This window comes from Tenrec ecaudatus, chromosome 10 (assembly GCF_050624435.1).
Source record: "Tenrec ecaudatus isolate mTenEca1 chromosome 10, mTenEca1.hap1, whole genome shotgun sequence".
Lineage (NCBI taxonomy): Eukaryota > Metazoa > Chordata > Mammalia > Afrosoricida > Tenrecidae > Tenrec > Tenrec ecaudatus.
In genome coordinates, this window is record NC_134539.1 from 151333001 (window position 1) to 151356096 (window position 23096).

Genomic DNA, 23096 nt, shown 5'->3' on the forward strand with positions numbered 1-23096 from the left:
GCTCACCAACTGGTTCTGGGGGGATCCAAAAAATAGGCAGCTGTGTTCTCTCCAGCGGTGGGAACGGGGTGGGGGATGCTCCTGGGCCACAGCAGGCAAGCTAACAGGATCATCTTCTGGAGGTGCCCCTACCATGAAGGCACGTAGTGGTGGGCAGGGGGTGGGGGGATGTGCCTGCACTGGTGTGTGGAGCTACTTCTGCCAGGAGGGGCAGCTGGCTGGGCTCGTCCGGGTTTTGGGCGAGGGTGTCGAAGAAAGGCCGGCCACTCTGGCTCCAAGCCCTGACCACCTGGCCGCTGGGTGCCCCCTGGGGGGCATGGCCGTGCCCATGTCACCTCTGTCCCAAGCACTAGTCAGAGTAGGCTCACAGGGTAAGTGATGATGGGGGGGGGGAGGTCCTCAGCCAATGGCACTGACACCCTCGTGCACGTGGAGAGGCCAGAGTCGGGCCAGACACAGTCCTGTAGCTCCAGCGGGGCGGGTGGTCTTGGGGACACCTTTGGGTTCCATCAGGAATGGCTCTCCTGACGATGAGCACAGCTAGCTGACCAGTGCCCTGGGATGGGGACATGCTGAGGGCTCACCCACTTCTAGGTGGTCTGATGTCAGAGCTCTGGCCTCCTTTGTGTGACTGTAAACCATGAGCCTGGTTCTCTAGAGAGGCCAGCATCTGGGGGACCCTGGCTGCTGCTTCTGGGGGGCCCTGGCGGGAGCCTGGCTCTACTCAGGCACGGCTTCATCAGCGCAGAATTCACTCCTCCCTGCAGCCTTTGGGATAAACTCGGACCCCTGCCTTGTGTCGACAGGGCCGGAGCTCAGAGAGCCTCTCACCAGCAGGGCCTGGTGAGCTACGCTGCATTCACCCCTCCCCCTGCCCAGAGTGCTGCTCTCCAAGCCTGCAGTGGCCAGTCCTCAAAGCAGCCCTCCCTCGCTCCCCCTCGGGACAATGGCCCCATTGATCCCATTGCCCGGAGCTGCTTGGGAACCACTTGTCCGCTTGGAGCACTGTCCTCGGGTGCTTCCACTGGTGGCAGTGTCTGTTCTCTGAGGACGGGCCAGGCTTTCAAATGGCAGCAGCCCTCGGGGTGAGCCATGGGGCCTGAAAGAAGCGTGTTTGGTCTTTGCCAGTGTCTTGTCCACGGGGGGGGGAGGGCCATTCTAGAATGGTCTGCAGTGAGGGTGGGAGCCAGAATCCAGGTCTGTCCTCTCGGGCTGCTGCAGCGGCAGGGTCAACAGTCAGGTCTCCGAGATCCGGCTTCTTCCTCTGACCACCGGGCGGCTATGCCCACGGTGACGCTCCCTCGCAGCTCCTGGCAGGTGGAGGCGGTGTCTGAGCGCCACGTGACAGCGCCATGTTCCTGAGGCAGCGAGCCTTGGTGTTGGCCAGGAAGGCTGATGGCCTTACAACCGTGAGCCCTCGGCTTCACTAGCTGGCTCACCGCTGCCTCTGGTGTTGGTGCTGCTGCCGCCGCCGCTGCCGCCTGTGCTGTGCAGCCTGTCCCCATGCACAGCGACCCGAGGTACAACAGAGCAGAACACCGCCGGGCCTGCGCCCTCTGTTCCAACGCGATGTGTGAGCCCACGGCTGCAGCCACGGCGTCCACCATCTCCCTGACGCTCTTCCCCTAGTTAGCCAAGCACTGTGGCCTTCCCCACGGAAGGTCCTTCCTGGTGACGTGTCCAAAGCGTGCCAGCCAACGTCTCCCCATCTTGGCTCCTAAGGAGCATCCTAGCTGTACTCCGTCCAAGACCAATCGGCTTGTCCTTCTGGCCGTCCGCGGTACTGTCAATATGCTTCAGCGGCACCGTCACACCAAGGCACGGACGCTCCTCTGACCTTCCCGATGCCGTGTCCAACGTTCAAGTTCATGAAGGTGACTGGGCATCCAAGGCTGGGGTCAGGGGAACCTTGTGGTTGTGAGGTGCCAACGAGTCGGTTCCAACCCATAGCGACCCCGTGCACAACAGAACGAAACACTGCCCGCTCCTGCGCCGTCCTCTCAACTGCCCCTGTGCCGGAGCCCATGGCTGCAGCCACCATGTCCACCCATCTCCCCGAGAGCCATCCTCTTTCTCGCTGCCGGCGGCACCTTAACTGCCCTTAAGTCTGCTCAGGTTGAGTAACTTTCCCAAAGACGTCTTCATCCTTTCAACACACACCTGTGAGCCCTCCACCCTGTCTGTCCTTCCTACCTTCAGGGATCTTGGCATTCAGAGTAAATAGATCCATGCAGCCTAGACTGTGGACCACACCAAGTCCTGCAGGCAGGGCCCCAGGAGCAGGGCTGTGGTCAGTGGTCCCCACAAGGGCAGCTGGGCATTCTGTTACAACAACTACTTCCCAGAACCCATGAAGTGCTCTGCTCAGGATCAACTGGCCCTGGATTGCTATGGAAACCCCAGCCACATGATGAGCTTCTTCTGGAAGCTCCAGCGGCTGGCTTTGAGGGGTGACCCGGGCTCCTCTGCTCATCAAAGGGCAGCTTCTGAAGTCCCGGGTCCTGACACAAGCATCCCACAGCAGCCTCTCCAGGGCTGGGGACCTGGCCCGGCCGCATGTGCACCCACGGTCTCTCAACGGCTAACGCAGACCTCTGTCCTCTAGGCAATTCTGACAGCATGCAGGTGAGCTACGGGCAGTCGATCTGTGGCCCAGAGGGCTTCCTTCCGCCAATAAAGGCTGGTGCCCAGCCAGCGACCAAACCCAGGATCAAACTCCCTGCCGTCGAGCTGATACCGACTCCAGGTGACCTTATAGGACAGGGTAGACCCGCCCCTGTGGATTTCCGAGGCTGTAACTCTGGACAGGAGTAGAAAGCCCCATCTTTCCCATCGCCAGGACATTGGGTTCAAAACGTGCTCTTAGGAAGTTCCACCACCTGTCTCTCTGTTCTGAAAGGCACGGAGGAGTGTGTGTGTGCATGCGTGTATGTGTGTGTGCGTGTATGTGTGTGCACGTGCATGTACGTGCTGGGGCGGGGAGCATAGCTGATCTCCTCTGGCTCCCCCAGGAGCCCTGGTGGCTCAGTGCTAACATGCTGGGCTGCTAACCACAAGGTTGGCAGTTTGAAATTGACCAGCTACTCCTCCTGGCGGGTGGGGTGAGATATGAGGCTTCCTACTCCTGAACAGAGTTACCGTCTCAGAAACCCACAGGGGCAGTTCCACGCTGCTCTGTACGGTCGCCGTGCGTCAGAACTGACTTCGATGGCAGTGTGTTTGGTCTGGTTTGTCTGGCATCCCCTTGGCCATGAGGCAGAAGTCAGACATGCCTCCTCCACCTCCTGCCTCCTTTACCTACTCTGACCCCAATCGACCGTCATGGCTGAGTAGCTCGCTGCAGTGGCCACACAGAGCCCGGACGATGCGCAGGCTCCAGGAGTTTATCAGGGAGGCTGACAGGACCCCACGAGCCGGGGGCAGCAAACAGGGCGGACACAGCCATTAGTCCTCAGCAGCATCTCTCCACAGCCAGCAGCTGAGCCTTTCCCGGCTTACACCTCTCGGCCACATAGTCCTGTGGCCTCTCCTCTCTGGGCAGGAAGCCCACCCATGGCTCTGTCTCACAGTCCTGTAGTCTCTCATGGGCCTCCCTGCTCAGCCTTGGCCACCACAGACAGAGATCTGGAATGGGCCGTACTGGCGACGGTCAGTCCGGGGTCTCTCTCTGGGCCTGCAGAGAAGGCTCATCCTTCTGCAGGGGAGGAGCCACTCACATGGGGAACACGCCCCCATGCATAGCCGTGCCCCATCCTCTGCTGGGCCGCATGGAGCCGATTACAAGACCCCCCTCCCACACTTCACCCCACCCCACAGGCTGTCACATGGGTGTGGCGCCCATGTTACTGAGACGCTGGAAGCTATATGCCTCTGGTCATATTTCACATCCGGCAGGATCGCCCCACGGGGGACTGGATTCCGCTGTGTGTCTGGCTGACGACAGACTAGGAAGGCCGGCCTGGCCATCTGTTTCTGAGAACCAGCCAAGAAAGAGCCGTAGGTGCCGTGAGGAGGCTGTCTGTGTAGCTGATGAAACGGGGCTGCCCAGGTTGGAAGGCACAGAGCAGGGCAGCCTGGAGCCCACGCAGGGCCAGGCCGCTCTGCTCTGCGGTGCACATGATTGGTCGTCATCACGGCCACAAAGCCCACACAGTGGTAACTGCCACCATCACCGGCCACGGGCCGCTCACCTTCCTGCGCTCTCTGTCAACGGGAGCACGGCTTAAGGGACCCTGTGACAGCTGGAGGGGTGGGTGGGTGGAGAGGAGCAGGCCCACGAGCTCCCACTGCCTCCTTGAGGGTTAGCTTGACTCTCTACTCTCACCCTCCCCTTCGGCGACAGAGGATCCAAACTCAAGTTGTGGGCAAGGCCGTGGACCTCTCTGTATTGGCCCTGGGGCTCCCCACCATCTGCATGGCTGCCAAGCAGGGGAAAGCATGTTACAGAATCTCCTGTCAACTTCTGAAGGGGTGGAGTCAAGCCTGTCAATCAGGTCATAGCCAATGAGGCCTCTGTGTGGGCATGGCCTTCTCCTGAGAATTCTGAGAACTCCTGTCTTTCTCCCTAGAGGTGGGACCTACTCTCTCTCTGCCTTCCCTTTCCTGCTGTGGAGACACTCAGAGAGCTAGAGGAGCCACGTGGAGACCTGCGCCAGCATGGAAATGCTTCCACTACTCCTGGATCCACAAGGCCATCTACCCACCTGCCTGTGATCTTCCTGCATTCGGCATCATTGCATGTACTGCATGAGTCTGAAGAGGAATTTATGGACTAGTATTAGGCCTATGGGCTAATATCGGACGTATGGACTTGATCTGGACTGGGCTGGGATGTTTCTCTTTGATACAAAGCTCTCTCTTACACACTAGTGTCTCTGGATTTGTTTCTCTAGTCAACACGGCCTAACACAGCTCCCGGCTATTAACCAGGAGATTGGCGGTTCGAACCCACCCGAGGTGTCTCTGGAGAAAGGCCTGGCAATCTGCTCCCAGAGGGTCCCAGCCTGGAGCCTCTGAGGCAGCCCTGTTCGGCACACATGGGGCTACCTCGGGCCAGAATTGACCCAGAGGTCTTGCGTGGCTGTAAGGAGCTAAGGGTGTAGGATATCCGGTGGGGTGTACGGCAGCACCTTCCTCTTTGGGTTCCCCGTAAACCAGGCTACGGTGTCCATTCTCTCTCCCTGCCACCCAGGGTCAGCCTCTGGGCTCTGCACAGTCACCCTGGGCTGCACACAGCGGCAACAAGAGTGGGGTGGGGGGGAGGGTGGGGGGAGGGAGAGGCCAGATCTCAGGCTTCCTCCCACCCCACCAAGCACCCTGTTCTCTGCTGGCCCTTTGCTGTCCTCCTCCTCTCCCAGGACTGGGTGGAGAGGTCCAGGGGCTGGGGACACTGCAGCCTTTCAGGGCCTCTTCCTGGACACCAGCGGGTCTGGCAGAGCTTTGAGGGGAGGGTTGGAGTGGGCCGTGGAAATGGCTCAGCGTTGGAATGCACTCTTTCCTCCCCCATGTGGCCTAGGGCAGAGTGTCCCTGAGTGACCTTTCCCAAGAGGTCTCCGCAGGCACCGGCCCCTCCTTGACAGGAGGGCTGTGGCTTAGCGAGTGGTGGCCATGTGCCAGGCCCTTCTGCGTGCGGCCTTAGAGAACCTCCGCCATAGCCCAGGTCTCTCTTGCCCCGTGGACAGAGGCAGAAACGGAGGCCCAGAGACGGACAGCACGCCTCGGCCCCTGGCTCAGGAACAGCGAGGAACATCTGGAACTCAGTTCAGATCTGCCCCCCGGGCAGAGCGCCTCTCTGAGCTGCACCCCGCATACGGCGCCCTCACAGAAATCACGCGCACATGTGCACATACACACGCGCACATGTAAAGCCAGCGTGCGAGGGGATAGAGCACAGCTGTTTGCCTACGAACGGCTGCTGAACTCAGCGGTTCCCATGGCCTCCCAACACCCAGGCCTGGGTCCTTCCCTGGACGCTCTCCTGGACCCTGGCATTTCCTTTTGCAGGCTAGAGCTACTGCACGCTGGGGATGGGGACCCCCGCATGCCTCAAGGACCAGGTTCCCCAAGAGATCTAGTCCATCTCGTCCCAACATCCCAGGGTCCACGTTAAAGCTGGACGCCAAGCTATGCAGATGGCTTCTGGGTAGTTTTGTGTCATGCCCTCCCCCCCGAGTTGTCTGCCTTGGGTCTGCAGGGAAGGGGGTGCGGAAGCCTCACCTGAGAGTCGGAGATTTCTGAAGGCTTCTCCGTCAGACTGCTGCTCTCGGCCGGGATGAGGTCGTTGTACTTGGTGACGTCCTCGTCCGAGTAGTGGAGGCTGCCAGGGCTGGGTCTCGGAGGAGACCTGGGGAGAGGGTGGTGGGGATGTGAGAGGCCTCCCCAGAACCGGCCCTGGATGCCCCCTGAGTCTGGGAGGCAGGGGTGAGGACAGTGGGCAGGGATGGGCATCCAGGTGGCATGGGCGCCTCTCCCCAATGTCCTTTATTCTACTCTGTTCTTCCTCAGGCCTTGGAGAGCCTGGGGGCTGGGTAGGCTCAGGGGGTCATAGGCCCCAGAGATCAGCCCCATGAGCCTCCAGGGAAAAGTGGGGAGGGTGTCATGAGTCTCTAGTTGGGGTCCCAAGACCCCCGAGGTAGAGCCACATGGGGTGACTGTAACCAGCACTTGCTACAGGTGGGCAGTGTGGATTCTGTTTCCACCAGCACGGTCACACCTGACCCCACGACTCAGACACCAACGCCCTGCCTCGCTCCTCAGTGGGACTCCAGGTGAGGCCCACTCTGGGCCTGCAGATGAGCGCCACGGGGAACCCTTACCTCCAGGGAGCTCTCAAAGAGGGGGTACAGAGGGTGAGGGGAGGAGAGACACCTTCCTAGGGGCCAAGTCTCACCCCTGTTCTTGGCTCTCAGCTGTGCCCGGCCCAGGGTGCCAGAACCTGGGACACGGGCTCAGACAGGGCAGGGGGTTGGGGGCTGGGCTGCGTGCTCTGGAGCCCCGGGCAGTGGCGGTGAGGATGGTGGGCAGGTTCCTGGGCTCCCTGAACTTGATGCTGGCCCCCACTTCTTGTGCCTCTCAGGACGGGGTGGAGGGTGTCAGGGTACCCCGAGAAGGTCTCCCACGGGCCTGGTTCTGGACTCTGGCTGCCCCCATGGCTGTAGAACCACTGCTTGGAGGGCAAGCCTGGGTCCTGAGTATGTGCCACCGACCACTCACTGCCTATCTGCCAACCCCGCGACTCCTGATCCTGTAAGAGAGGGAACAACTGTCCCCCCCCCCAGGGGGGTGAGTTTCCGAGATGGAGACTCTTTGTGGGAGTAGAAAGCCTCATTGTTCTCCTGTGGAGGGGTTGGTGGTTTCCCACTGCTGACCTTGGGGTTCTCAGCCCCATGCGTAACCCACTAGGCCACCAGGGTTCCACCCACCAAGCCCTTGCACCAGACAGGCGGAGCCTGATCCCACCAGCAGGGCCACATCTCCATGATGCGAAGGATGCAGAGCTGGCAGTGACTTGTGTAGACATGACCTTGAGCGGAGGGGGAGTGGGACCCTGGTTCAGATGCGTGTCTCGGGGTGGCAGGTACAGCAGGTGCCCTGGGTGTCACTTAAGGCCGGCCCCAATGAGACATTTTCCTGGGCAGCAGAGGGTTGAAGACAACTTGCCAAACCAAACGGATTACCGTCTCCCGTCTCCTACCCACCCTCAAAGGTTCTCTGCGGCGGCCGCACAAGTACAGACAGGCTGCAGGCACAGCCAGCCTCCGCTTTCACCCAGGGAGTGGCCGGTGGGTTTGAACCTCAGCCCTCGCTACTTTCTGTGGATCTGCCTCTAGGCCGTGGGGTCCGGCATCCCCCTGGGGCTGGTCTGTGAGCAGGGAGTGATTTCTGTGTGTCCTCATCGAGGTGGGAGGCCTCCCAGTCTGTACACTGTGGGGGTGAAGCACTATGAGGAAGGGAAGTCATCCTGAAGGTCCCCTTGTTGCCTGTGGCAGGGCCCTGTGGCCAGCCTGGCGGGGCTGGCGTGGTCTCTGAGAGCTGGGCACAGGGGAAGCCTCAAACATCTCTTTCTTTGGGAGCCTGGTTGCTGGCAGGGGGTCAGGGGGGTTAGGGGGGATGAGAGCCCAGCTTGGCGGCCGGCACTGCTCCCCCTCCCTCCTTCCTCCCCATGAACACACACGTTGCTTCTCCACTTCCCTGGAGACAGAGGGGCTTTGTGTGCAGGGCCTGGGAGAAGCCGGCCCCCTGCATGCCGCCTCCGACGAGACTGGAATGTTAACAGGGCCCGAGGTAGAGTCCCCTTGGCCTAGCGGCCCCAGTGGCCCCTGAGACCCCGGAACGTAAAACCACCCAGGCACATCAGGTGAGGGTCGGCGGGCCCCCTTGGATTGAGACAGCTTTCAGGCACTGCTACCCTGTGTGGGGTACCTGGGGGTGAGCAGGGGAGATCCTTCTAGAGTGGGTCTGAAGAGGGGCCCCGGCAGAAGGGGTCTACACTGCAGGGCGCCTCTTCTTTCCTGGCTAAGGCAGTGGTAGGTAGGGGCTAGGTGAGAATGGGGGGGGGGGGCACCTGGCATCTCTTGGGGGTTGGCCCGGTCTACCCACAGAGTGGTCCATCTTGCCTTTGGACAAAGCCAGCTCAGGGCTGCAGCTCTGGGGCCAGGATTGGCTGACTTCCACCAGCAGGGGTTTGCAAGTGATTTGAATTCTGTTGTCATTGGCAGGAACCCTCTGGGTCCACTTCCTATTGGGCTGGGGAGGACCAGGACAAGGCCCTGGGGCACTGCCGGCCCTTCTGAGTTTTTCTGCTGACCCTGAACTTGCCAGCATTTCCCAGGATGTCTAAGATGGAATGGGTGCTGCCTGCTCTCTGTTCCTCCCCCTGCGTTCCTCACATGGGGATCCAGCTGGCCCCGCCGCCCACCCCCAAGTCCCCATCCTCAGCCCCTTGCCCCCACTCAGGGACCCCATTACCTGGTATAGAGGCCGTTCTTTCGGCAGAAGGAGTTCTTGACGGAGAGCCGGCGGTTGTTGAGCTCCAGGGCAGGGAAGCTGCTCTCGTCCAAGCTCAGCATCTCCCCATGGCCAAGGGCACCGGACTTGGCATTGTTCCCTGGGCAGAGGGATGGGAACCCGTCACTCCACTCCACTCTCTTAGACTGCGAGTCACCTGGCCTCACCCCACTCCACCTCCCGCCCCGCCTGGCTGCTCCCCTTTCTCTTGTTAGCGTATGGCTCCCAGCCGGAGCTTGAGATGGCATGTGCCCCCCCTACCCCCCATGGCCAGGGTGCTCACCAGAGTCAGTCTTCTTGGCGTACTTCTTGCTCTGGCCTCGGATGATGAGCACGAAGACCAGCAGCAGGATGAAGATGAGGCCGACGAGGGCGATGACCACCAGGAACCACCATTCCTCGTAGAACGGGGTGGCTTTCTGGGCTGTACACGGACGAGGGTAGGGGGCCTGTCACCTCACTCAGTTCACGGGTACGGCTGGTTCAGTGCCCCCCTGAGCCCAGCTGAGCCTAAGAGGAGCTTGGTGGCTTCCTGCCAAATGCCAGCTCAGGCACGGGGTGCCGTGGGGCACGGCTGCTTGGGAGGGTTGCCCGGTGGCATCTGGGCTCAGAGGAAAGCGTGCCGAGATGGATTAGTGATGTCTGCTCAGGCACAGGTGGGAAACAGAGGAGTACGTTTGCTACGTTTCTTTCTTCATCTTCTTTTAATCCTGCCACCTGGAGACTGGAAGGCTACCCTGATAGGCAGGTCCACATTTACATGGGGGGAAGGCCTTTCTCTGGCCTGGCAGGCCTTCCAGGGTTAAGTTTAAACCGAATCTTTTCCTGGTGCAGAGAGGGGGCGGTTGTGGCATGGGGAGGTGTGGGGAGACATGGGGGGGTCAGCCCTCCTCCAACCAGGGTCCCCCGCTCAGGTCTCAGTACCCCATTGACAAGGGGCATGACTCCTCTCTCTGTATCCCCAAGGGAGTGTCCTTTTTCATCATGGGGTCCTATCCATCTGGATAAGGGTGATGGGTGGGAGGAGGCCAGCGGGGGTGGGGGTGGGGTGGGACAGGGTGGTGGTTGTTCGCAGGGAACCGGAAGTGTGAGAGATGCCTGCTCAGGGAGACTCGGTTCTGGTTCTGGGTCACAGGTTTGGTGAGTGCAGTTCATGGTAAGCTCCGGGCAGGTGGGCCAGTAAGGGACAAAGGCGAGGCGTGGCATTCTGCCCACCCAGACCCTGGTCAGGCCAGAGGCGAGAGTGTACCCATGCAGGCTGCTGCCTGCACATGTTTTGGGGAGGTTTCCATGGAAATACAATGTCCGGCCTGGCTGGCGGATGCTGCAGGCCTGCGGATTGATCCGCTGGGACCCTGCCCCCAAAATGAACCCCACAGGCTCGAGGCCCCACTTCCTGTGTGTTCTGCACCGTGGGTTCACTGTACCGGGCCACCCCACAATGTGGGCTTTGTACCCCGCCCCCAGCCCCCCATCACCTGTACCTGGAACAGACTGGGAGGGGCTGCTGGGGGTCCCAAAGCCATAGTCATTGACGGCAATGACCCGGAAGTCATAGCTCACGCCCGGCTTCAGGATGTCCATGCTGAAGGTGTAAGAGGTCACCTCCTTGGGGATATCCTTGATGAGGATGTCCCAGAGCCCCTCATCTGCAAGGGCACAGACAGGGGAACCCATGAGTGCTCAGCTCGGCCCGGGCGGCGCCCCTTGGCTTCAGGAAGCCTCTATTGGAAATTATGGCTTTTGGAGCCTCTGTCCCACACTGCCATTTCTCTAGGGGAGACAGAGTCTCGCCATCCTTGGCTCTAAGGAGCATCCTGCCTGGACTTCTAAGACCGCTCTGTTTGTTCCTTTGGCTGGCTCGCTTCCAGAATTAGTTTATTAGAATCTCTCTGTGCACATGATGTTCAGTGGTACCTAAGGATTTCCCCACGGGTGATTAGTCTCCTTTACTCTCTGACCCTGCTCCTCCTGAGAGGGACGCCGGGGTACTGCAATCAGCTGCCATGCTCACTGCTCACGGAAAGGTGCCCCTGGGTGATGAATATGGTACAGGTTTATAAGAGCTATGGTCAGTCATCGAGCTATTAACTGCCAGGTCACCGGTTCGGACCCACTGGCAGCTCTGCGGGAGAAAGGCGAGGTTGTATGCCCCCAGTCAGGATTCACAGCCTTGGACGCCCTTGTTAGGGTCCGTGGGTACTAGAACCCACTGGGGAGGGCAGTGGGTTTTTTGAGTCCACCCAGAGGTGCCTTGAAAGAAAGATCTAGTGATCTATTTGTGAACGAAACAGCCCCTGAGACCATGGGGTGTGCAGTTCCACACTGACTCACCTGGCTGCCCCAAGTCAGAAGGACTTATTGAGGAGCTCTGGAGGCACAGTGGGGTGTCCGTGGGGCTGCTAACCCCAAAGGCAGCAGTTTGAAACCACCAGCCGCTCCTCGGGAAAAAGATGAAGCTCTCTTCGCCCGTAAAGAGTCCCTGTCCCAGAAACCCACAGGGATAGTCCTACCCTGTCCTATAGGGTCCCCACAGATCAGAAAGGACTCCAGGCAGTGAGTTTGTTTGGGAAACTACCCTGGCACTTCCCGGCGATTCTACTTGCTGCCACCAAGGTGCCTACGGGTCAGTGCCCCCTCCCAGAGGGCCAGGTCCTGCTCCATCAGCCCATTGAGGCAGCCCCCGTGTGGGCCCATCTCTTTGAGGGTCTCCCTCCTCTCCTCCGACCCTCTGCTCTACCAGGGACCAGGCCCTCCGGATCGCACAGCCAAAGGACGTGAGATGGAACACACACACACAGGGGCACGCTCTCTCGGGGAGCCCTGGTGGTGACATGGGTTAGCACTGGCTGCGGACTGCAAGGGCAGAGATTCGATCCGCTCCTGTGACTCTGACAGCTTCGGAAACCCTTGGGGTTAGTTGTGTCCTGTGATGCGGGTCAGGAGTACAAAGCCGGCACACCTTTACTTTTTGCCCTCTAAGTAGCAGCAGGGGGATGCGGGCTGCACGAGAGAGGGTAGCCTGTCCCCCAGACTCTCCTTTCTTAGGAGCCAGGGTCACAGAGACGGAGAAATTCTGAAGGGCTGGGACAGTCAATGGCTTCATTCCAGGAGGGGTTCCCCTCTGATTTCATCACGTGGCCCCGAACACACCATCCTTTGAGTGCCTAGCCTCCTCTCAGGCCCTTTGTCTGTGACCCTCTGGGTCTTGGCCCTTTGGGACATAATTCATGCCACCCCCCTACCTCTCCCAATTCAAGAACCACAGCAGGGTGGAGGGGCTGCCCCAGCTGGCCAGCACCCATCCATCAGGGTGACTGGGAGGTCAGATGGACGCTCCGTGGGGCGCTGGCCTGGCTGGGAGAGAGGATGTCTTCCTGCCGTGCTGTGGAGGAGGCAGAGTTCAGATGCAACCCGGCACACGGGCCCCTTTGCAGGCCGATGCCTGGCGCACAGTGGAAGGCGTGCTTGGCTTCCTGTCTCTATAGTAACTGCAGTGTGTGTGTGTGTGTGTGTGTGTGTGTGTGTGTGGTGGGGGTGATGCTGTTAAGCCTATTTTACAGAAGAACAAACCAGGGATCAGAGAGAGCCAGCTCTTTCAGCCCCGCTCTGTCTGACACCCTGGAAGCCAACTTTGTGTAGGATGGTTCTTGGGGGACCAGGGGGCTGGAGGCTTCCTGCCTGCTGTCTGACCCCTCTCCTCCCCCCCCCCCCCACAGGAGACAAAGGATGGACCAGGCCGGAGCCCACTGGAATGTCACACTTTGGCTCTGAAAGTCCCCTGGGTTCACCTGTCCTGGGTCTGCAGTGCCCGCTGCTCTGAGTGGCCAGGCCACACGGAGCTGTGGGGCAGGCAGGGCGTGAGTGACTTTGTCCTTAAGGGAGGAGGTGCATGAGCCCCCTCCCGCTGGGACCAAGGGGCAGGGAGGAAGCAGGGAGGAGGGCAGGGGCCATGAGGAAGGAAGGGGAGCCCATGCAGAATGGGGTCTGCTCACAAGCAAACAGCAGCCCCACTGCCCACCGCCCTCACCTGACCCTCTCGTTCCCATCCCCACCCAGGTCACCTCCCTGTTTCTTCTCAGACCCAGTCTTCCATCAGAGCCCAGAACCACCACCCCCAGCCCCATGCTGGGAAGCCCAGGAGATGCTGGGAAATCAACAGGGCCCAAGTCCCCAGCCAACATTCCTCAGCCCAGCGCCCCCGCCCGCCCGGGACTCCAATCACACAAACAAGTGGTGCGGCAGCACTGGAGGGGGCCGGGTGGGACCATCTGGAGGGGGACACAGCGCCAACCCGGCCCACGGCCTTCGGCTCAGGGCCGGACCAGGGGCTGATGGGTTAGCCATGTGACGACATTGCTTGGCTTAGGACCCCGCAGTGACTAAGGACGGTGTGGGGCTGTGCTCTGGGCATTATTAATGACTCGCTGTTGGGTGGCTGAACTCTCGGTGACCCCCAGCTCTTAATGGTCACCCGGGCAGAGGTTTAGTACCAGCTGTTGAGAGAGCCTGGACTTTGTCCTCTGACGGCCACTACCCAACCAGCCACCTCTTTCTGTTCTCACTCAACTTCAATCACCCCAGCAGGTGAGCCGAGCCGGGAACACAAAGACCAGCCCCCAGCTTGCCAGACCGGAGCTCTTTCTGATTCGCTCAGAAACCTGGCAACTCAGGGAAGCCGCCACTGAGAAGCAGGTGGCCGCTGTGAAAGCCGAGCTCAGGCTGCAGGCCCACAGGAGCGACTTTATCAGCCGTCCCTCTCATGACGGCTTTGGAAGTGCCTGTGATTCAGTTTCAGGCCCGACGGGAGAGGACGGTACAATTACAGGGGCTGCTGGGACGAGCCGAGGGCAGAGGCGGGGGCTGAAAGAGGCAGGGACGGTCTCTGGGAGACAGGGAGATGGTGGCCTCTCTGTCACGGGGCACTGGAAGCTGAGGTCACTCAGAGGACACTGGGCTTCAGCGGACAAGAGCCCAAAGCTGGAGCCTCTGGTTTCTAAGACAATCTTGGGCTCAAGTCGGTCTCTAACCCATGTTGGTCAATGCCAGCTGCTGCTATTCCCGAAGGACCCTGAGCTAGGGACTCATCTCTGAGGATGCCCTGCCCTTCTGTGGCCCTACCCGCCCCCAACACAGCCCTTCCAGGTGGAGGGCAGACAGAGGGAAATGAAGAGGGATCCTGGGCGACAGGAGAGACCTACCTGAAGGCCTGGCCTCTAGGACGTAGCGGGTGATGGGGCCCTTGCCAGGGTCCCCGCTGGACCAGTGGATGGCAATGGCGGAGCTGTAGCGCACAATGATGGGCACGCCAGGGGGTCCCGGGGCACCTGGAAGACAGCACCAGTGGGCACCCCCCTCCCCATGCTCTGAGGGGAGGAGAGGCTTAGACATAGGTAACGCAGTCCAGTCAAAGATGGTCTGAGAACACATTGTGTCCACTTGGCCGGCTCCCTAAGCCTCCAGCAGCCCTGTGTCCAGGAGGCAACTGGGCCGGTACCCCCCTGGACCCCCGCCCCTCACTCTGACTCAGGGTCCTTAAATCATAAGCCCTCGCTTGCAGCAGGGTATGAAACCGCACCTCTGCTGTTTACAGGATGTGTACCCCCAGGTGTGGGACCCCAGGGAGCCCTGGAATCTGCACGCTTCATAAGCACCCCCAAGAAACACCCGAGGGAAGGGGCAGATGCCCCCTGCCCACAAGTTCCTGGCTCCCCGGTTGCAGGGGGCGGGGGGAGGAAGGGAGACTGCCCCAGTGCGCTCTGGCCCTCACCTTCTCCAGGGCCGGTGGTGACGTTGGCTTCGATCTCCGGCCCGTAGGTGAAGGTCTTGGCTCGGATATGGAACCTGTAGGTCACGCCCTCAGCGAGATCCTTCACCTTCAGCCACAGGGGGCTGCTGCCTTTCACGTCCACTGTCACGATCTTGCTGACGCCTAGGGGGCACACGACCAGGGCACTGCAGGCGGGGCGGGAAGGGCAGCCCTATAGCCCAGGACCACCCGCCACTCAGCTTCCTAGCTTCTCCTCTGTCCTCCATGCTGGCCAGACCTGGGTGCTTACCCCTGACTTTTAGGGGTGCTTATGCTCCCCTAACCCCAACTGCTGGGGAAGAAGGCCTGGGCAGATGGCAGGAGGCAGGGGCCAGTGTGCTCAGGGCCAGGCTAGACTGCAGCTCTCATCCCCACTGGGTACCAAGGCCGGGCTGGGCAGCAGGCAGGCCTCTGGGTGAAGCACCCAGGGGAACTGGCCGGGCTGTCGGGGGTGAACAGACAGCAGGTGCCTGGTCCTCAGCAGGAGCTGGGTTCCTCTGCTGGGCCCCTCTTCCGAGCAAGGTTACTCAAGGTGACGGTATGGGTGACGCCAAAGGTCACCTGAGGGGTGATGAGTGCCCACCCCAGGATCAGAACTCAGTTCCCACTCCCCCACCTTCTGAAGAAACCTTGCATCTGCCTGTGCCTCAGTTTCCTCTCAGGAAAGGGGAGTGGCTGGTTTCCTGGGAAGTCTGTTTGGAGCTGATCTGGGCCCAGCATGAAGCTGGGATGTCCTGGACTGGTCAGGCTGGTCACTCTCTGGCCACCCCCTGGGGCTGGATGGTCCTATCTAGGGGTGGCCCCAGGTTGGACAGGACCCCTCTTCATTCACTGAGACATCAGAAGGTAGCATGCTCCACGTTTAGGCCAGAGTGTCCCTGCCCGACCCCACATCTTGTCTTTGTGACCTCTGACCTCGCCTCCCTTGTGAGGCTCCTGGTCAGCTCCCCTCTGTGTTGTGACACGCAGGCGCTCAGGTGGCAGCAGGGAGACTGAGAAGCCATTGTTCACTGGCTGACCCAGAACGCAGGCCCCGCCCCAGGGAGTGGGGTGAGTGGAGACCCATGGGGGTTCACCCGGCTACCAGGGCCCCCGCTGGGCCCCAGGGGGTGGGAAACAGGTCTGAGGAGCCCCCTTCAGGTAGGTCCAGTCCGGGGATGGCAGTGGGCAGGTGGGGTTAGCTGGAGGGGGTGAGGCAGAGGCTGTGCAGGAAGGGCTGACAGGGCCCAGCTCTGCAGGATGCAGGGTGAGGCAGGGGGCTCTGGACCTGAGGTCTGACCCCAGGGGGCTTCAGGGCACGGTGACTCCTAACTTGTATTTCGTCCAGGAGTAGGGAGGTCTCTGCTCCATGGTGAAAGGGTCCTGAGCCCCCCAAGGGGCCAGGAGAAGGTCTCTGGACCCCCTCGGGGGCTATGGCACCCAGTTTCTCCCTCCCCCCACCCTGACTCCTGCTGACTGAAGGGCAAGGAGGTATCTGACATGCCCCTGCCTGGGAGGGAAGACCCCTGGGCTGTGCCATCGGGAGGCTTCCAGCCCCTGACCTAGCGGTTTGAATGTCCCCAGGGTGCGTGGTGGAAGGGCCTGGTGACCCGTGAGGATGAGAGCCAGGGAGACCCCAGGGAGGGGTTCTGGTTTGCCACGTGTGAGTTTTGACAAACTCGACCCCCAGGAGATTGTTTTTCTTCTCCTGGTGGCTGGGCGGCCCAGGCTGCTGTTCCTCAGTTTCCCCGTGTGTAAGACAGAGACAGGCTCACCGCGTGTGCGAGCCCCACCATGTAGGCTGAGCTGGGGAGGGGCGAGGAGGGTGAGCCCCCCCACGTACCATCCACAGGCGTGCATGGCTCGTATACCACTCGATAGCCCTCCAGGATGCCGTTGGGGAACCGTGGGGCCTCCCAGGACACGTTTACCGAGGTGGTGGTCAGTTCACTGAACTTGACGGAGCCGGGAGCGCTGGGGGCTGTGGAGACAGAGAAGGGCTTTTAGACACGGATCTTCGGAGCCTGGAGTTTGTGCTGTGGCGCGACTGGATATTCTGACCCAGCTGGGAAGAGCGGGGCAGGCTTGGTACACAGTGGGCCGGGTGGGCCCTTGGGGTCATCCAGATTTCCCCCCTCCCCACCCCCAAATCTCTCTTCTTGCACTGTGGACTTGAGTCCTTGCCCCTGTCCTGGGAATAGCAAAGGGAGGGGGCTTGGCTCTCCCCAAACCATGGTATTTCAACGCCTCCCATCCGTGTGAGAGCTGACACTGAAGAGGGGAGAGCGAAGGAGAATTGAGGCCTTCGGAAAGTGGCGCTGGAGAAGGTCTGGAGGACCACGGCCGGCCCACAGCACAGACAGATCTGTCCTGGCAGGAGCACGGCGAGGATGGCGAGACATCCTCTCATGCACTTTGGACATGTGGTCAGGAGAGACCGGTCCCTGGAGAAGGGCAGCGTGCTTGGTAAAGCACAGGGGCCGCAACAAAGAGAGGTCGATGAGCTGGATGGACCCCCATGGCTGCAGACGTAACATGACGGCTCGCCCATCACCGCGGCGGTGAGGAGGACACAGTGCCGGGTGGTGCTCTGTCCCTGCACGTCGGGCCATGATGAGTCCACCCTGGCTCCAGGGCCCCTGACAGCAAGCCCTGGAGAAGTCAGGCTTCTTCCTGCTCAGCTTGGCCAAGGGCCGGGTGAGGCTGCCGTCCATGCCAGGGTGGTGGTGAAAAGGGGGTCGCCCGGATTCCAGGGGTTGCCGCCCCTGGTGGACAAGGCAGGGACTAGGTGGTCTCAGGCATCAAGGGGAGTCCTGAGCAGTGTGACGGTCAATGCCAGCGCCTGCTGACCAGAAGGGCTGAGGTTCGAATCCACATGAGTTCCTAGGAGGCAAGACCTGGCAACCCGCTTCCAAAGTCCAGCTGCCGAAGAAGCCCTGGGATGAGTTCTCCCCCAGCACACACGGGGATGCCAGAGGTTGTGGGGGAGGGTCACCTAATGGTGACTGGGTTCAAAACCAAACCAAACTCACCGCCCTCGAGCTGATGCTGACTCACAGCGACCCTCTGGGACAAGGCAGGAAGGTCCCTGTGGGCTTCTGAGACTGTTAGGTCTTGATAGGAAAAGAAACCTTCATCTTCCTACCCAGGGGCAGCTGGTGGTTTCGAACTACTGACTCTAATTTGTAACTTGCTACACCACAAGGTAAGTCGGATTAAAGGAGAGTCCAGAGGTGTGCTGGCCTCATTCTGGTCCCCGAGTGCTGGGGCTTGGGCCTGTCATCGAGAGGCTGTGGCGTCAGGAGCCAGCGCCAGACACAGAGTCTCCGGAAGAGACATTTTCTTGGCGAGAGAACCCTGGATCCGCCGAGGCTTCGGGAGGAGGGCAGAGAGGAAAAGGAGGAAGATCTGACGGGGCGGTTATTGTCCAGTGCCTCCTCCCCACCGAGCCAGCTGGGCTAATCCTGGCCTGTCCGGCTGTAGCTCCCCAAGCCGGCATCCTGAGTGGTCTTTGAAGGAGGGCCATGAACTTGCAGGGGTGGGGGGAGGCTTTCCTGCCTCCCGCTGGCTGGCTGGAGGGACGTGGGGCAGAACACTCTGTCCTGCTGCCACGGCTACAGAAGCTTCCAGGCTCCCGGGGGCTTACATCCGGCTGAGGACACTGACCGAGAGTGGACAGGCCATGTGCACATTCATCCTGGCCTCAGCCAGGGCCCTGGAGCCAGTTAGAGGGCAAGTGTCCCCTCCAACAGGACTCCTCAGCCCGTCAGGTGAGCTCCGCAGAGCGGGAGATAATGGTGTTGGAAGCAGAGGTCAGAGGAAGGCAGGGGGAAAATGCCCTCTTCATTCCACGAGGGGAACGCTGAGTGGGGACAGAGGGGTGAGCTGGGGCAGCAGCGCCAGCCCAGGACGCAGTCAGAACCCCTCGCTGGCCAGCTGGGGGGACCCTGGGCAGCCCTGGCCTGCTAACCCCAGGTGTTCTGTGAACCCCAAACTCCAAACCCAGTGCCATCAAGTCGATGTCCACTCACAGCAAGCCTAGAAGGCAGAACTTCCCCTGTGAGTTACCAAGACGGTAGTTCTTTAGGGGAGTAGAAAGCCTCGTCTTTCTTCTGTGGAGCAGCTGGTGGTTTTGAACTGCTGACCCTGTGGATCGCAGCCCCGTGCATCACCACCATGCCACTCTGTGAAAAACGGCCTAGAAGGAGCTGTGGACATTCTCTGGGGTGTTCTGTGCACCGGTGGGTGGCAGACCCCAGCCCTGCATCCCCTCCCTCAGCACCCTCGCCGCCCTTCCACGTCCCCAGAAGACTGTGTTGGCGCAGCAGGGACTGCAAGCAGGAATTCATCCAGTGGCTGAAAGAAAGTTTACTGTCGTACTGAGAACGAACCCCAGAGACCTTACAGCCCCCGGCCCTCTCTGGCCTGGCGACCACCCGCCTCTCCCAGCCCGTGAGCCCTTCTGCTTTCCTCTCCTCACTCGAATCCCTTCTAGCCGCCAGGCCTTTCATCTGCTGTTCCCCGGGCCCGGGACACTCTGTCTAGGACGTGCTGTGGCTGGCCTCTTCTCCTCCCTCGGATCTCAGCTCCACGTCTCCCTCGCCATGAGCTTCCCAGGCAGCCCTCTCCACAGCCCCGTCCCACCCCACCCCATCTTTACATCACCCACGCGAGCCCCACCGCAGGCTGGCCACGTCTCCTATTGGCTTGTTTGTAATCTGCCTCCCTCACCAGGGTGGGGAGCCCGTGGGTTTTGCTGTCTGTCCTGTCCCCAGCAGCGAAGGCTCACGGAAGACTCTCGGTAAATATTTGTGGAGTGAACAAAGCCAGGGACACATAAGGCAGGCAGGTTAGAACAAGGCAGGGGGAAGTGGGCGGCCGTGCCTGAACCACCTGCTTGGTGGGAGGCGGCCAGTGGCAGCTGCTCTTCTAGCCCATCCAGGCTGCTCTTTGCTGCTGCCCTGGGCCTCTGCAGGGCAGATCGGGGGGCCTGGGTAGCCCAGACCCTGGGGGTACAGAAGGAAGCTGCCTCCACTCCCCCACGAAGACCCAAGCCCTTCCACTTGTTGGTGCAGACCTCCTTGCCCGTCCCTCACCTGCTTGCTGGGTCTGGCCCTGGGTGGGTGTGCTCGGCGGCCCATCCCCTGCGGCATTGAAGGCGGCCACGCTGACCATGTAGGTCATGTAGCTGGTCAGGTTCTTGAGCTTCACGCCATGCTCGGCCAGGAAGAGTGTCTTCACTCGCTCCGTGAAGTTCCGCCGCTGGGCTTCCCAGAAATAAATCTGTGGGCGAGGGAGGGAGACGGCTCAGCAGTCAGGCATCCCCCTGCCCTGGCTGGCTGCCCCGGGCCTCCCGGGGCTCATGTGGATGTGGCCCAGGGTGAGAAGAGGAGCCTCTGTTAAGCGAACAAGCTCGGCTGCCGACAGAAAGGCTGGGAGTTCAAGTCCACCTGGATGTGCCTCACAAGAACGGCCTGCTGATGCCTGCTGCTGCAGATGACAGCCACAGACCGCCCTCTGAGGCACAGGTGTCCTGGGACACTGGGGCCACCTTGGAACTGAGTGCCCGGCCACTGCTTGTTTAAGAGCTGTTCCAGGGGCGCGTCCAGAGCCACGGCTCAGACAAGACTGGGCTGTCGGCTGGAGGCGGAAGGAGCCCCATGAGGGCACAGACCTCTGTGTAAATCCCCCTGAGAGATTTACAGAGCACTAGCACGTAAGCCAGAGGAGCCCTGGTGGTGTCAGTGGTTACGAATTGGGCTGCTAACTGCAAGGTCGGCCGTTTGAAAGCACCAGCTGCTCTGCAGGAGAAATTTGAGGCTTTTTACTTTTCAGTGTTGCACTGAGTCATTTTCGACACGATGGCAGTTGAGTTTGGTAAATAAGCCTGTTGGTTACGCATGGGGCTGCTAATCACAAGGTCAGCAGTTAGAAACCACCAACCCCCACATGGGAGAAAGATGAGGCAGGCTCTCTACTCCCATAACAAGTCACAGTCTCAGATATTCACAGGGGCAGTTCTACTCTGTCCTATGGGGACACTAGAGTTGAAGTCCACTCACTGGTCGTGGGTTAGTTTTGTGAGTGGGAAACATAAGCTAGGAGCCTGGTGGTGTGGCGGCGAAGCACTGAGCTGCCAACTGAGGCTTGAGCCCACCAGTCAGCCATTTGGCAGGAGAAAGATGAGGCTGGTTACAGCTGTGGAGGCCCCGTGGGGTGGGGCTGCTCCCTCCTGTATGGTTGCTATGGGTGGGAATCTCCCCGACGACAATGGCTTTGTTTTTGGGTGTCACACCAACAGTTAGGGAGACATGGGTCAGGTGGAAGGTGCCTGCGGGCAGTGTGACGTGGACTGGACTGCCCATCAGGGGTGCTGGGACAAGCACCAGCATCCCCTGGGGGAGGGGAGAAGGGGAGCTGACTGGAAGTAGAGTCTCAGTGGGGGATACAGTAAAGACCCACACCTGCCAGGATCTAAATGGTGCCAAGGTTGGGGCAACCTGGAGGACTGGGTGCTGCCCTTCCCCCTCCACTCAGCCTGCTTCCGGTGCTCCAGGCTGGAGGAAGATTTGCGGGGAGGAGCCCAGATCTGGTCTCCAAGTGTTTCACAGACCACCTGGGAATCTCAGGTGTGGCTGGGGAGGGCGGGCTCAACCACATGGGGGTTTGGTGGTCATTTGGCGCCATCTTCTGGCGAGAGAGGCTTCTGCAGGTTCCTGCCACCCGAATCTCTCAATTCCCGTAAGGCCGAAAATAAAAACGGGGTGTTAACAGAAGGTCCCCCGGATGTGACCCGCCACAGCAGCAGTGAGGGGGCCTTGTTGCTGTCACAGCCTTGCTTCTCTCCCCCCTTCCTGTCCAGACTTTTCTCCTATGGGTAGAGGGGTGAGGGACCCTGATGAACCATGGGCAGATGATTGGTTGATTGATTGATTGACTGGTTCACAGTAAACAACTCAAACCAGAACCTCGTTGTCCTTGAGTGGTTTCCACTGGCTGTTTTTTTGGCTAGGAGATCGCCAGGCCTGTCTTGGGTTTTGAAACATCACCTGTCAGTTAGCAGGTGAGCCCTTGTCTCTGCCCCGGGGTGAATTCCTGACGATTGTGGTGCTCCCAGAAAGGTTAGGGCTCCCCAACCCCAACATGCGGGTTCCCCAAACCAGCCATGGAAATCCCCGGGGGGCTGGGGATAGGGTGGGGGGTGCAGTCCATCCCTGGCCCGCATGGGGTCACCTTAAGCCGGGGTCAACCCGGCAAGCCTCCAGGAAGTTGGGTGAAAGATTTCAGAACCGTAGCTTATACGGCCTTGCCCGCGTCCCAGAGACGGGATTTGTGGCGCACATGGGGAGTCAACAGAGGGAGGAGTGGACGGACTGTCCCCCTGCCCCTCGGCGACCCCGTGTGTGACAGGAGGAGACCGGGGTGACCGAGCTTGCAGGCGTGGCAGCCTGTAAGTCAGTGGTTCTCAACCTGTGGGCCATGACCCTTTTGGGGGGTCACTCGATTCATGACAGTTCTGAAGTAGCAACGAAATAATTGTGATGATGAGTTGTATGAAAGGGCCGAGGCGTGAGGAAGGTTGAGAACCACGGCTGTTAAGTGTTTGCCATGCCTTTCTCCTGCAGCACTCCGGGTCCACGCCTTCCAGGGAGCAGCTAAGGGTCAGCATGTGCTCTCCTTGGGGATGAGGGCCACCTATCAGCACTATGGAGATGACCGGTGGCCTTGAGCAGAACAGGCTGGAAATGGGGAGAGCCACCTGGGTGGGGGCTTACGGGAGAGTGAACAGGAGGGAGGTGGAGGGGGTTTTTGAGGGTGTGGGATTCTGTGGTAAAGGGGGGGGCAGTGGGAGACAGCTGTGAGGAACCCTGAAGCCAGCAGGGGGCCCCTTAATGAAGAGACCTGCTCCCACCTGCCCTCACGGGCATCCCAGGTAGAGCCAACAGCAAATGCAGTGGCCTGCTGACTGGAAGGTGGTAATGGAGGGGGGGGGGGAAGGTGGGAGTTCAAGCCCACCTCGAGGAGCCACGGAAGAAAGGCCTGGCCATCTGGTTCCGACAACTCAGCTGCTGAGACCCTCTGCCGCCCACGGGCCTCCGTGAGTGGGAGCTCAGGGCTGTGGGGACATGGGCCAGGCAGGAGGGAGAGGGAAGCGACTACGTTTTGTCTTCGGAATGGGGAGAGGCTGGGGTCTGGGGCCTGGAGCCCAGGACAGGGCAGCAAGGGCATCCATCAGGTGATAACCAGGGAGAAGAGGAGTCCAAGTCGCACAGAGGACACAAAAGGGGCTGAGCCGTGATTG

The 23096-nt window shown here is 60.5% G+C and overlaps 1 protein-coding gene across 2 annotated transcripts in view; it reads right to left on the minus strand.

The window, feature by feature from the left end:
• SDK2 (sidekick cell adhesion molecule 2) overlaps positions 1 to 23096 on the minus strand; it is a 283506-nt gene that overhangs the window by 13655 nt on the left and 246755 nt on the right. For both annotated transcript variants that reach the window (XM_075562175.1, XM_075562174.1), the window contains 8 exons: positions 19891 to 20077; positions 16638 to 16775; positions 14777 to 14938; positions 14208 to 14333; positions 10491 to 10655; positions 9290 to 9430; positions 8968 to 9106; positions 6217 to 6343 (listed from right to left, as the gene is read on the minus strand). In XM_075562175.1, the coding sequence (XP_075418290.1) occupies positions 6217 to 6343; positions 8968 to 9106; positions 9290 to 9430; positions 10491 to 10655; positions 14208 to 14333; positions 14777 to 14938; positions 16638 to 16775; positions 19891 to 20077 (1185 nt within the window). The remainder of the gene's footprint in view (positions 1 to 6216; positions 6344 to 8967; positions 9107 to 9289; positions 9431 to 10490; positions 10656 to 14207; positions 14334 to 14776; positions 14939 to 16637; positions 16776 to 19890; positions 20078 to 23096) is intronic.